The 13,205-nt window shown below is 42.3% G+C and overlaps 1 protein-coding gene across 1 annotated transcript; it reads left to right on the top strand.

Moving 5' to 3' along the window:
- The first annotated feature begins 3,614 nt into the window (after window positions 1-3,614).
- Window positions 3,615-12,825, top strand: LOC118088850 (pancreatic alpha-amylase-like). The gene is made up of 10 exons (XM_035122983.3): window positions 3,615-5,613; window positions 7,118-7,264; window positions 8,399-8,596; window positions 8,942-9,172; window positions 9,350-9,483; window positions 9,595-9,717; window positions 9,842-9,941; window positions 11,802-11,923; window positions 12,073-12,198; window positions 12,528-12,825. Exons 1-10 carry the CDS (start codon window positions 5,446-5,448, stop codon window positions 12,715-12,717), a joined length of 1,539 nt encoding a protein of 512 aa, XP_034978874.3. The 5' UTR covers window positions 3,615-5,445; the 3' UTR covers window positions 12,718-12,825.
- Window positions 12,826-13,205: the final 380 nt, after the last annotated feature.

The following is a 13,205-nucleotide window of genomic DNA, read 5'->3' as shown; positions in this document are numbered from 1 at the left end:
GTGATAAATGAACCATTGGGATTAATGTTTGGAGGTAGGGTCACACTGACTCCTATTACATTGTTTGGGCTTATTTGTGCAGCAGTTACAGGTTACAATTTCATGAAGAGAAATCTAGCTCTGGATGACTCCTAGTGACCACAAGCACCTTAGAAAGCAGTTCTCACAGTTCACATGCTGCAGGGAGCTTTTGTTTTTGTTTCACCACCCAAATCTTTGCACCTGTGCAAATATCAAAGCTTGTTTTCCTTTGGTGCATATCAACAGCCAACCTTGCTTTTGCTCATGGTTTCATTGATCGACTTTTCAAAAGCAGGTGTTGCAAGACCACCTTAATTTTTGACGCTGTTTTTATTTCAAGGAACTGTAAAGCTGATTAAATTAAAGGAATCAGCCTTTGAGTGTGGATTGGCAATAGCTCTGACCATATTTGCAGCACCTCCTGTGATTTGCCTAGTTGGTGGCACAACTATTTCTCTCCTTTTTAAAGTGCAATTTAAAATTCCAGGTACACACCAACTTTTCCTTTACATTAACATACACATCTACTTTATTCATATATATATATATATATATATATATATATATATATATATATATATATATATGCATACTCTAAATAATATTTTTTGACTTCCCTCTTCCTCTTAACAGCTTCTTCTCTATTTCATTTTCTTTTGTACTGTGTCAAAATTCTATCAACCTTCTCTTTATAAGTATATAATAACTCCTCTACATATTTTGTAATTTTGTGAAATTTACTCTAGGCACATCCAAGTTTTGATTGGGGAACCCTGTTTCCACAAATAGTTTTTTTAAACAATCCCATTCTTCTTTAATCCTTAAGCTCGAGCGATTTCTTACTGCTTCTGTCATTTTGGCTAGTTCGAAATACTCACACACTTTCTTTTGCCATTCTTCCTTAGTTGGAGTCAAATCCCCTTTCCAGTATTTGGCAGTTAACACTCTAGCCGCAGTTGTTGCATAAAGAAATACTCTTTTGCTTTCTCTATAGATGTTTATTGTCATTATGCCCAGTAAGAAGGCCTCTGGTCTTTTGGGAAATGTTTGAGCATTTTCTTTAATTCTTCATAAACCATGTTCCAATTTTTCTATTTAATTTGGAGACAGGTCAGGTGGTGGCAAAACTAGTTCTCTACTGATGAATTCTCTGACCGTTTTAAAATCTTCAGCAATCCTGGAACAATTACATTCCGGCAAATGGTCCCGATCCATGGTACTGATAGCAGCCTTTCCCTTTCATTTTTCTTACACTTAACTTTCATCATTCATTCATTCATTGTATTCTTCCTTTCCAACAGGGAGCTCAAGGCAGTATTTGTCCTCAAAACAGCCCTGTGATTTGCCTAAGGCCACCTGGTGAGCTTTGTGGTTCAAGTGGGTCTTTAAAACTTGCTCTCTCAGGTACCAATCTGACACTAACCACTACACCAGGCATCCAAAAATTGCGGCCCTCCAGTTGTTCTGGTCTACAGCTCCCATGATCCCTAGCTAAGAGGACCAGTGGTCAGGGATGATGGGAATTGTAGTCCTAAAACATCTGGAGGGCTGAAGTTTGGGGGTGCCCGCACTACACCATCTTGAGCCAAAGAATGAGCAGTGGTCTGGACATTGACAGAGGGCCAGGGTGGCCGGGTCAGATAGGCCAATGAGAAAAGCTGTGGGGGCACTGGAACTGAACCCCCATGAGCTACAGACCCCAGCTGTGATCCCCTAGAAAAGGGGTGGAGAACCTCAGGCCCAGGGCTTCTGCATTTGCTGCAAGAGGCTGTCCCCAAGCCACGCCTTCTACCCCCCTGCTACCCTGGCCTCATTTCATACCCTCCTTGAATCTTGAAAGAGCTGGACTGTGCTCTTGAACTCTGCTTTTGTTTCCCTTGAATGATGTGTGAGTGTGCGTACGAACTAGCCTACCGTACTGAGGTAAAATTGACATAAACCACCCACTTTTGTCGCTGGCCTTGCCCAGCCCTGGCATGTGCATACTCTCCAATATTTCTCCAATGAAAACAGGGATGTCCTATTCAACGACAACAACAATTTTATTATTTATACCCCGCCCACCTGACTGACATCCACTCTGGACGGCTTACATCATATATAAAAACATAATAAAACATTATAAACATTACACAACTTCCCTATGCAGGACTGCCTTCAAATGTCTTTTAAAGTTTGTATAGTTACTTATCTCCTTGGCTCGGGGCGCTGCATAACTCCACACTCTCCCAACATTTCTCCAATAAAAATAGGGACGTCCTAAGTGGGACATTCTGGGATCAAATCAAAAATCAGGATGGCTTCTGTAAATCTGGGACTCTCCTTGGAAAATAGGGACACTTGGAGGTTCTGCATGTGGCCTCCAGAAGAGAATGTGACCTTTCTGAACCTCTTCAGAGGCCAGACCTCTCTTGACCAGGGGTCTCCTGCTTCCCCTTGCCCACACAGGCAATAAACCCAGTTTGAACTAGCAGAGGCAAGCAAGTGCTTGGTTCTGGGATAGAGGGCTGTCCCTTTAAGTCTCTCCACTCCTTGGGAAGGAGGCAGAGTTTGGGATATAGGTTTAGCGTCAGAAATCTGTTGGAGCAAGTCATCTGCTCCATGGGATCTGTCTAGTATACCGAGAGACCTTCCTCTCACTATCCTTGCTCTCCAGGACATAATTCCTGAATTTATCATCTATATCAGGGGTTTCCAAACTGGGATCCATGGACTATCAGTGGTCTGTGAGCTGCATTCAGGTGGCCCATGGTGTGTCCGTGAAGAACAGACCCTCCAAATGTCTCCATTTTCCGGGACAGCTGTCCTGCTTTCTAAATAATAATAATAATAATACTGTTTTTTAATTGCATTTTGATTGCCTCTCTTATTTCTTATCTTGCATTTTCTATTTATTATTGTAGTTTCTACTGCATTCTACGGAATTAAAACTGAAATAAAATAAAGATATGAGGTACAAAACACATATAAAATTTGGAAGAAGCATTAGAAATATAATTAAAGATCACTCAGCATCTAGCACAACTCATTGCAATTGCTGCAACAGGCAGATAAATCATTAAGTGGTCCACCAAGTGATTTTCAATGCTCTGCAGGGGCCTGGGAAGTTTGAGAACCACAGACATACATCTCAGGTCTTCTTAATAAACTCAGGTTTATAACAAAATGTTGCCAGTGACTCTCAGTACTACCGCTTTGAAACTCCTGAGATATTTTCAGTACATGCTTATCTTGTGTTGATATATTAACAGTACTAGCTTAACTAAGTTCCTTCCTTTTTCTTAACTCGGTATTTCTAAGAATCAGTAGGCAACAATGAAGTCATAAAATAAAATGATGCTAGGAAGCTGTTTAGCCACTAGTGAAGAGAGTTCTTAATCTTTGTTCTAATCTCTTAAGGGTAATTTGAAATACAAGTGTATTCTAAACTTTCAGAGAGGTTAATATAATCAAGGAGATATAAATCTGAAGTCATCTGTTGCTGAAAAATTAGCTTTAAACCTATCAGATTCATTTATCAGAGTCTTCTGGCTCTTCAGCAAAACTAGTAAGCATGGAGATGACTGTCTCTTTGGGAATTTTTTTTTTGGGGGGGGGGGTTGCTGTTTAGGAAAGTACTAGACTTTGTGGCTATGGGTAGTAATCAGGTTTTCCTCAGAGCAAACCCTCTAAAATTAATGGATCTAGTGAAGTCATGCTCGTTTCAAATCAAAGAATTCTGGGCACTGTAGTTTACCCCTCACAGAGTGACAATTCCCCTCACCCTTAACAAATAAAAGAGCCCGGAATTGTTTGAGAGGGGAAATGTGTTTTAAAGGTATTTTGTGTAAGCAACCTTAGTCATGTACCACCCTTCGTAATTGTAGCCTATGCTTGTCATGCATTGTACTTTTATATACTCTGTGGAATATAACAGGAGTTTTCAAAGAGCCTCTGTTCCTGCAGACTCCTAATTCAAATGTTTAACACCAGTCCAATCCCTGGAACCCAGGGCAGACTGGGACACTTCTCTTATGGGTACAGTAATTGTGACACGTCTTGATTAATACAGTTGACATACAATTTGCTTAGGTACATAAGTGTTAGGTCTTGACTATAGGGAGCAATTGCTTATATGTGGAAGTGAGATTGCAATGCCTATCACTTTTGGTTGCTGTATCACTGAATGCATATGCTAGTGGTGCATGCCACCCCAATTATTAATTTCTTTATTGATTGATTGATTATATTTCTATACTGCCCTTTGTCCAAAGATCATAGGGTGGGTTACAATATAAAACCACAAAACTACATACCATCACAACAAACAAAAACAATACCACACCCCACACCGCAGTATAGAATGGCAGAGATCAGCAAACTTTTTCAGCAGGAGCCGGTCCACTGTTCCTCAGATCTTGTGGGGGGCCGGACTATATTTTTTTTGGGGGGGGAGGAACAAATTCCTATGCCCCACAAATAACCCAGAGATGCATTTCAAATGAAATCACACATTCTACTCATGTAAAAACATGCTGATTGAGAATTGTGGGCTGGATTGAGAAGGTGATTGGGCCGGATTTGGCCCCTGGACCTTAGTTTGCCTACCCATGGCATAGATGGTATAATTAGCCAAGGGTCTGGGAGAAGAGGAATGTTTTTGCCTGGTGCCAATGTAGCTGCAGTGTACAACATGATGATGATGATGATGATGATGATGATGATGATGATGATGATGATTTAATGAAGGTGCCAGGCAAGCCTCCCTGTAAGTAAACCAAATCTGGGTAAGCGTTGTGGCCCTGCAACATCTTGCAGTTTGGAGAAGTAAGGCAAGTGTAAAAAAAAGAAAGAAAGAAAATATTTCACCATGGTGGACAACAAGTAATAAGCTCTGAATGGTGCGACCTACAAGAAGGGATGATTGGCATTGTGTTGAAACCTCTGTGTGTTGTGGGAAAAACATGAGGACACCAGGAGTCACTTATACCGCCTAGTACAATTCACAGTATTTGCAACGCCAGTGATTCCAGTTAATAAGTTCCCATTAAAATGTACTTCATGCACATAAAATTTTTCACTTTGCAAGCATGGAGCGGCTCCTTCTGTTGAAAGGAATAGGAGAGTGTGTCCATGCAAACTCTTCACGGTGCATACAAGTTCATGGATTCAGCCTCTGAATGTCTGTTCCCAGGACTATCTAATCAATATAGCTGCGAACACAGACATGAATAATCACACGGAGCCTTATCCGGTGGATTTGAAGTTATTAGCCAGAGAATTCGGTCTGTTATCTTCACCTGTTGCTTTTGTTTAAACCACCAAATGGAATGACCTTAGATTAAATATAGCCAATTGTGTTGAATGCATCACGACTGAAGTGCACTTTGATCTGCAGCAGGAATATAAATAGAGCACTCAACAACGGCAATTGTCCAAGACAACATGAGGGTCTTTCTTCTCCTAGTTGCCTTTGAGCTCTCTTGGGCTCAGTATAACCCAAATACAAAGCCCGGAAGGACATCAATAGTCCATCTCTTTGAATGGCGTTGGGTTGACATTGCTCTGGAATGTGAGCGTTATTTGGCACCTAATGGATTTGGCGGAATCCAGGTAAGCAACTTCTATTCAATATTTGCTTGTCACAGTTTATTTGAACCAAAGAGAATGTGGCGATTTCAATATAACTAACAACTGGAAATAACAGATGCTTACAGGAGTGTACTTAGACCAGACATTGGAAACAGACCAAGGTGAAGGACTCAAATATAGTTAATGCTTAATGGTTTAATTCAGGGGTAGCCAATATGATACACTTGAACTCCATGTCATAACCTCCAGATTTTGCTGGACTTTTAACTCACATCAGCACCAGATAGATGATGAGAGCTATAGTCAAGCACCACCTGGAGGTTAGGATGTTAGCTACTCCTGGTTTAATGAATGTGTCCGAACCAATAAGACTATTGAAATACAATGTCAAAGTGACAACCGAAGCTTTTGAAATTTGTTTGGAATGTGAGTCCAGTTCACATAGCCAACTTGGCAACATCCAACAATGTAATTTGGGGTGAGAAAAAACACCCCAAATAATATTTTGGCTAAGGCTTTATCTTAGGTCTGGTTTAGAGTTAAGCAAACCACTCCGTCAATAATGGTGTGTGGGAAAGAAGATGAAAGCATTTTGCTATGGGCTTCATGATCTTTAATAATTCTTCTGTGTATAACAATGAGAAACTCTCTTAATATTAGTAGGGATAATGGATAATAAAAACTACTCTACAGCTTGATAAGTCACAAGACCACAATTTTGCTAAGAATTAAGTTAGCAAGGAATGTATAATTAGCTGGTAAGCCAGACATCTCTATTGTTCAGCCAAGTGATAAAGAACATCTTATCACACTTCCCCATTAGTGCAGAGTAGTCCAGTGCAATAGCAGAGTGATAACATTCTACTCCTCATTTCCACTCTTCAGGGCAATATAAATCAGAGAGGGAGGGAGAGGGATAACAAGAGGTAACTCCATCCCTGTTTGTGCTGTCTTTTACAACATGCATCGTGGAACCTTCTGTATCCATGGAGTCTTTTGGAATCCTGTTTCCCTTCTGAAAGGATGGGTGAATTGGCAGCAGGAACACCTTGCTAGTGGAGCCAAGAGAGATTTCCCTGGCTTCTGCTCAGCAGGAAGTGATCTTCCTGGCCATAGTCATTTTCTGTCAGGATTCTTGGGATTTGTAGCATTTGATTCAAGTGGCAGAGAAACATAAAAAACCCCTGTGAATTCCAGCAGGAAAGGACACTCCTTTGTTGTATGAGTGCCATTTCCAAGCAAGTAAGATATCTACAAGGCCTCCCTGTTGCTTTGGGTGAAATGATGCTCTCAGGGAGGGCTGGGGGCAGTTCCTCTCACATTTGGTTCTTCTGAAGACACTCTGAGGAAGATTGGGAAAGCTTTCTGAGGAGAATGGACTCATCACTCGTTTTGTATTGTCTGTACAGATTCTGGCTATGTCAACCGCAGCCCATAATAACTTAAGTAGCACCATCAGCTCTCCACTAAATTGTTGAAATGGTATTTATTGGTGTGTGGTGTTTTCATATCTCTTAATTCACAGATCTCCCCTCCAAATGAAAACCTCGTTATTACAAACCCATGGAGGCCGTGGTGGGAAAGATACCAGCCCATCAGTTACAAGCTATGTTCACGATCTGGAAGTGAGAGTGAATTTAAAGACATGGTGACCAGATGCAACAATGTTGGAGTAAGTGGCTTGGAAATCCTGTCTATACCAGTAGTGGGCAACTTCAGATCAAATCAGCTATGGTTCTATGTCAGTGACATGTATTAATTAGGGAGCCAATTATTCCAGGGAGATGGCTGGTAAAATTCACTTGCCATCTCCCCAACAAGCTAGGGATGGGTGGAGTCAGCCTAACTCGATTCAGAATGGGCCCATTTCAGATGGATGAATGTGGAGGACACCCCCTGGACACCCTTCAATTAATCCAATGTAAAAGCAACACTAATCTGAATCAGTTCTGAGAATGCAACATGATCTAGAACCTCTTTGTCATTGAGAGCCCTGCCTGCTCTACCCTTAGTTACTCCAAGGGTAACTCTGCCATATGTAGGGGCTAAATAGTGAGGCTCTTTTATTATGGGCAGCTGTCTCTTGGAACCTAATATTGCCATTTCAGTAACTTTGCAAAGGAGGAGCAGGAGGGAAAACTCTAGGATTACTGCAAGGTCAAAACAGATCCCTTAATGAATTTTAAATTGTGTTTCTCACTTATTATATGCATGTTCGATGTCTCCTCTGCAGACATTTTAAAAGGAAATAAAGGAGGAATGGTGGCCCAGACTCTAGAGGAATGGGCCCATGAAATGTGCTGCAAGAGAACCTTCCATCACTGACACAAAGTGCCTTGTTTTAATTTATCGAGATTTCTAGCCAACCCCATCCTTAAGATTTGGAGTGGTTAACAGATCAAAGCACCTGCAAGACAGAATTAGTATGTCACCTACATTAATAACACTTCTCACCATTCTCCAACTTAACTCTGAGCCCTCTAGGCCATCCCAAACAGATAGGTCCTACGATCCATTCCAAAATGCCCTCAAGCTTAGACTTCGGCAAAATCTGCGGTGGGAAAGCGTTCCGTAACTGGGGAGAAGGGCAGCCACCAAGAACGTCTCTCTTCATTCAGTTGGTAACTAAGCACAGATGGTATGATTAAGAGGGCGTCCTCAATGGAACTCAGTGCTTGAGAAGGGACCCAAGAGAGGAAGCATGTTAGGCATTCATAGGATATAACCAGCTCCTTGGATTATGCCTAGAAGAGAATAAGAAGCAACGATAATAACTACAACCCAGTCATGCCTTTTCTGTTCTCAGGTATATATTTATGTTGACGCTGTAGTCAACCACATGTGTGGAGCTGCTGCTGGATCTGGGACCCACTCTACTTGTGGAAGCTATTTTAATTCAGAGACCCACGATTTCCCCGCTGTCCCGTACTCCAGCTGGGATTTCAACGACTTGAAATGCAGAACTGGAAGTGGAGAGATTGAAAATTATGGTGATCCTTACCAGGTGAAGCTCTTGCATTCATTTTTTTTTTACCCACTTTCTCCTTTCTTCCCTTGTATATTTCTTCTCTTCATCATCCTTATGCACTTCATCTTCTTCCATTCTTTTCTTCATAGGAGAAGTTGGTTTAAATGTGACACCCAACCCACTAATGATAAACCGGGCATCTGGGATAGCTCAGCTGGTAGAGCATGAGACTTAATCTCAGGGTCGTGGCTTTGAGCCCCATGTTGGGCAAAATATTCCTATATTGCAGGGGATTGGACTAGATGGTCCTCATGGTCCCTTCCAACTCTACAGTTTTATGATTCTATGAAATTGATTTCTCAAAACAACCTTTCAAAACAGGTCCGTGACTGTCGCCTCGTAAGCCTTCTCGATCTTGCGCTCGAAAAGGACTATGTGCGCTCCAAGGTTGCAGAGTATATGAACCATCTGATTGACATTGGAGTAGCAGGGTTTCGAATTGATGCTTCCAAGCATATGTGGCCTGGGGACATGAAAGCATTCTTGGACAAGCTGAAAAATCTGAGCACGACTTGGTTTGCTGAAGGAACAAGGCCTTTCATCTTCCAAGAGGTACTTTGAATGTCTGTTATGTTGAAGACAACCATTAAGCACATATAAGGCTAGCTTGAGAGGACGGCAAGGGCAGACATTTGTGATGTGGAGCTGATTTCAGAGCGTAGAAAAACACTTTATTTTCTACTCATATGTTGCTGTATCATCATAACTTTTCTTCTTTCCCCTCAACAGGTAATTGATTTGGGTGGAGAGGCAATTAAAGCCAGTGACTACTATGGAAATGGCCGGGTAACTGAATTCAAATATGGTGCAAAACTAGGAACGGTCATTCGCAAGTGGAGTGGAGAAAAGATGGCTTATTTAAAGTAATTTAATTTTATATACTTCAAAGCAAAACTGAATGACGAAGCTTAGAGCCTTGCACATATTGAAATTCAGTGTTTAACTAAATTTGGCCCTTTCTCTCTTTTCTTCAGGAACTGGGGAGAAGGCTGGGGTTTTATGCCTTCTGACAAAGCCGTTGTCTTTGTAGACAATCATGATAACCAGAGGGGCCACGGTGCTGGTGGATCTGCCATTTTGACTTTCTGGGATTCCAGGTAAGGAACATTTTGAGACTTGAAGCCTGACTGGCTTCTCCTCCCTACCGCACACCTGAAATAAATATGAATCTCAATTTCTGTTCCTCCCTTTCATTTTCATTTTCTTAAAATATATCTTCAGGCAATACAAAATGGGAGTCGGCTTCATGCTTGCTCACCCATATGGCTTCACCCGTGTGATGTCAAGTTTCCGCTGGCCAAGATACTTTGAGAATGGAAAGGTCAGTTTCTATTGTCTGATAACAAAGAGCCTAAATAAATTGGCAACGGGCATTCATTATTTAGTTTTAAAGGATGTACACCCCACTTTTCTAGATGTGTACCACATATTCAGAGAGGTCTGCACTGAGAGACAGTGCGGTGTAGTGGTTAAGAGCGGTGGACTCGTAATCTGGTGAACCGGGTTCGCATCTTCGCTCCTCCACATGCAGCTGCTGGGTGACCTTGGGCTAGTCACACTTCTCTGAAGTCTCTCAGCCCCACCCACCTCACAGGGTGTTGTGGGGGAGGAAGGGAAAAGGAGATTGTTAGCTGCTTTAAGACTCCTTAAAGGTAAAGGGACCCCTGACCTTTAGGTCCAGTGGCAGACGACTCTGGGGTTGCGGCGCTCATCTCGCTTTACTGGCCGAGGGAGCCGGCATACAGCTTCCGGGTCATGTGGCCAGCATGACTAAGCCACTTCTGGTGAACCAGAGCAGTGCACGGAAATGCCATTTACCTTCCCGTCGGGAAATACCTTACCTATTTATCTACTTGGACTTTGACATGCTTTCGAACTGCTAGGTTAGCAGGAGCTGGGACCAAATAACGGGAGCTCACCCTGTCACGGGGATTCGAACTGCCAACCTTCTGATCGGCAAGCCCTAGGCTCTGTGGTTTAGACCACAGCACCACCCACATCCCTTTTTTGAGACTCCTTACGAAGGAGTCCTTAGGGTAGTGATAAAGCGGGATATCAAATCCAAACTCTTCTTCTATTTCAGTTTTCAGTAAATTGGGATGGGCTGGTGGAAGGAAGGAATATCCCAGGGAGGCTCAAATCTTTCAAGGCTACAAGCCTAACCCAATTTATTTGAGAGTAACTTGTACTGAGTTCATTGAGATTTATTTCTGAGTACACATGGTTATAATTGCGCTGTTAAACTCCAAAAAGAATCAATTTATCTTAACTTCACTTTTTGGTATGGTTGCATTATAATGATTGGGCATGTGTTGTCCCTGAAGAATAGTCATCTGCCGTCTGAAGCACACTTGCAGAGAAGGTATGCTGCGCTTCCAACACTTACCTGACCTCCCTTTGCCAATGTTTCTGCTTCATACCAGGATGGGGGAAGGCTGAGGTGGCAGCAAGGTTGATGCAGTGCAAACAGACTGGCAAGAGCACCAGATTGACTCCATCCGCCTAACTGCACCTCACCAACCTTGCTCTTTCACCTGATGGTATGCACTAAAGATGTAGCCAGAGGAAAGTCAGGTGAGCAGTGCAGGCTATGCATGCTGTCTGCCACTGGGTTTTATTTATTTGACGTGAACTACTTATGGAATGCAGGCGCTAACTCTGTCCTTCAGACTCATTGGCATCATTAATATGCAGCTTGCTCCACAGAACCAACAATCCTACACATCCTAGAGATTGACCAAGTCATGTGCATACACCAGAATGTCAAGGAAGGTGGTAGATAGTACTGTACTATTTCAGCCTATCAGTTTTGAATGTCCCTCTACATAAAACAAAAACTTGAAACAGACAGCAAAAGTTCAACCAAACCAAGAAAAAACCCCAGTGTATTAGTTATTGAAGTTACAGCTAAGACTGTTGCTTTCTGTGCTAGCTTTCTACTGGTAGGGATATAAGGGAATATCATGATATGATCCTCCAGCTGAAGTGGCATCATCCATTCTAACATATTGGGACCATAGCAGCTTCTCAACGCATTATGTTACATGTGTAACCAGGCCTTTGCCTCCCAGTAATATGATAATCTGCAAGATTGGTTAGTTTATATGTTCCAATACATGCGTTCTGTTATTATTTTTCACCTCTAGTCTAATATTTGTTTTCTCAATTCTTTGACAACCAGGATATAAATGACTGGGTTGGACCTCCAAGCAATGGGAATGGGTCTACCAAATCTGTTACCATTAATCCAGACACAACCTGTGGCAATGGCTGGGTCTGCGAACACCGATGGCGTCAAATAAGGTTGGAACATGCACATGGCTTAATGGCAACAATCTAACACATAGATTAGCACTCTTAATCATGCTTATCTTTTTATTGCGCTTTGGCATGTTTGACTCTGTTCTACAGTACATCAGTTACCAATGAACCCATTTTTCCCCCTTCCAAAGGAACATGGTGATTTTCCGCAATGTTGTGGACGGACAGCCATTTACCAATTGGTGGGACAATAACAGCAATCAAGTGGCGTTCGGCCGTGGCAACAAAGGATTCATTGTCTTTAATAATGATGACTGGTAAGTAGGAAGAGATTTCTCATGTGTTTAAAGTACAGCAGTCTAGCTGGCACCTAGAGCTATACAGAATCTAGAAATAATGTTTTAACCAGCCTTGTAAAGCACCCCAGAATCTTCCATAGAAGGAAGGATGCAGTGGGCAATTGAGCACCATCGGTTTTGTCCTTAGAAAAGCCAGGCTGGGGTCAAACTGAAATCTCACTTTATTATTAACAATTGTATAGCAGAATGGTAGTCCTGAACCCACCGAGGTAGCTTAGTGTGCAAAACCTGATGATAAAGGATAGCTAACTACATTATCATTATTTTTGACTCTCTTTTTAAAACAGGAACTTGTCTGAAACTCTGCAAACCGGCCTCCCTGCTGGCACTTACTGTGACGTCATTTCTGGGCAGAAAGAAGGCAATGGCTGCAGTGGAATTAAAATCCAAGTCAATGGCGATGGCACAGCTTATTTTCAGATCAGCAACTCTGCCGAAGACCCCTTTGTCGCCATCCATGTCGATGCTAAATTATAGCTCAGGGGAGAGGAACGTCCTCCCCTCGCTTTTGCTTTCCTAAAGCACTTCTGAGCAAGATGGAGTTATTTTGGAGTCCCTCAAAAGAATAAAAAGTTACAATGCTCACATGCATCTGCCATTTGTTTTCCTGATAAAACAATCCTTGCCACCAACACACACACACACAGAGCCCCAATTTATCTAAAACAGCCCACATGTAGCCATTCTTTAAAGGAAAGCAAGAATGCACAGAGCAGTCACCATGTGGATGGTACCAACATAGCAGTGACTTCCATCCCACTGACTAGCTGCAACTAGCTGGCCAACTTCTAGTGCCGAGTGGGTGGTTTCATACTACGCACGACAGTATAGGCATTGAATGCTGAGATCGCTAAGTAGTGGCATCAGAATGTATGGACTGGCCCCATGCAGACTTCCAAGTCTCTTCTGTGTTCCCACTGGCAACCCACCCCACTGTCCATGGATGGATGGGAGGGTCTGCAAAA

This window comes from Zootoca vivipara, chromosome 7 (assembly GCF_965207765.1).
Source record: "Zootoca vivipara chromosome 7, rZooViv2.hap1.1, whole genome shotgun sequence".
Classification (NCBI taxonomy): Eukaryota; Metazoa; Chordata; class Lepidosauria; order Squamata; family Lacertidae; genus Zootoca; species Zootoca vivipara.
This window is presented reverse-complemented; position numbering and strand designations above follow the sequence as displayed.

What these genes read in the sequence shown, in the direction of transcription:
- LOC118088850 (XM_035122983.3), top strand. Translation starts at nt 5,446, where the DNA reads ATGAGGGTCTTTCTTCTCCTAGTTGCCTTTGAGCTCTCTTGGGCTCAG. An exon ending in GAAAAGATGGCTTATTTAAA is followed by an intron (nt 9,484 to 9,594) that starts GTAATTTAATTT and finishes TCTTTTCTTCAG; the next exon opens with GAACTGGGGAGAAGGCTGGG. An exon ending in TTGACTTTCTGGGATTCCAG is followed by an intron (nt 9,718 to 9,841) that starts GTAAGGAACATT and finishes ATATATCTTCAG; the next exon opens with GCAATACAAAATGGGAGTCG.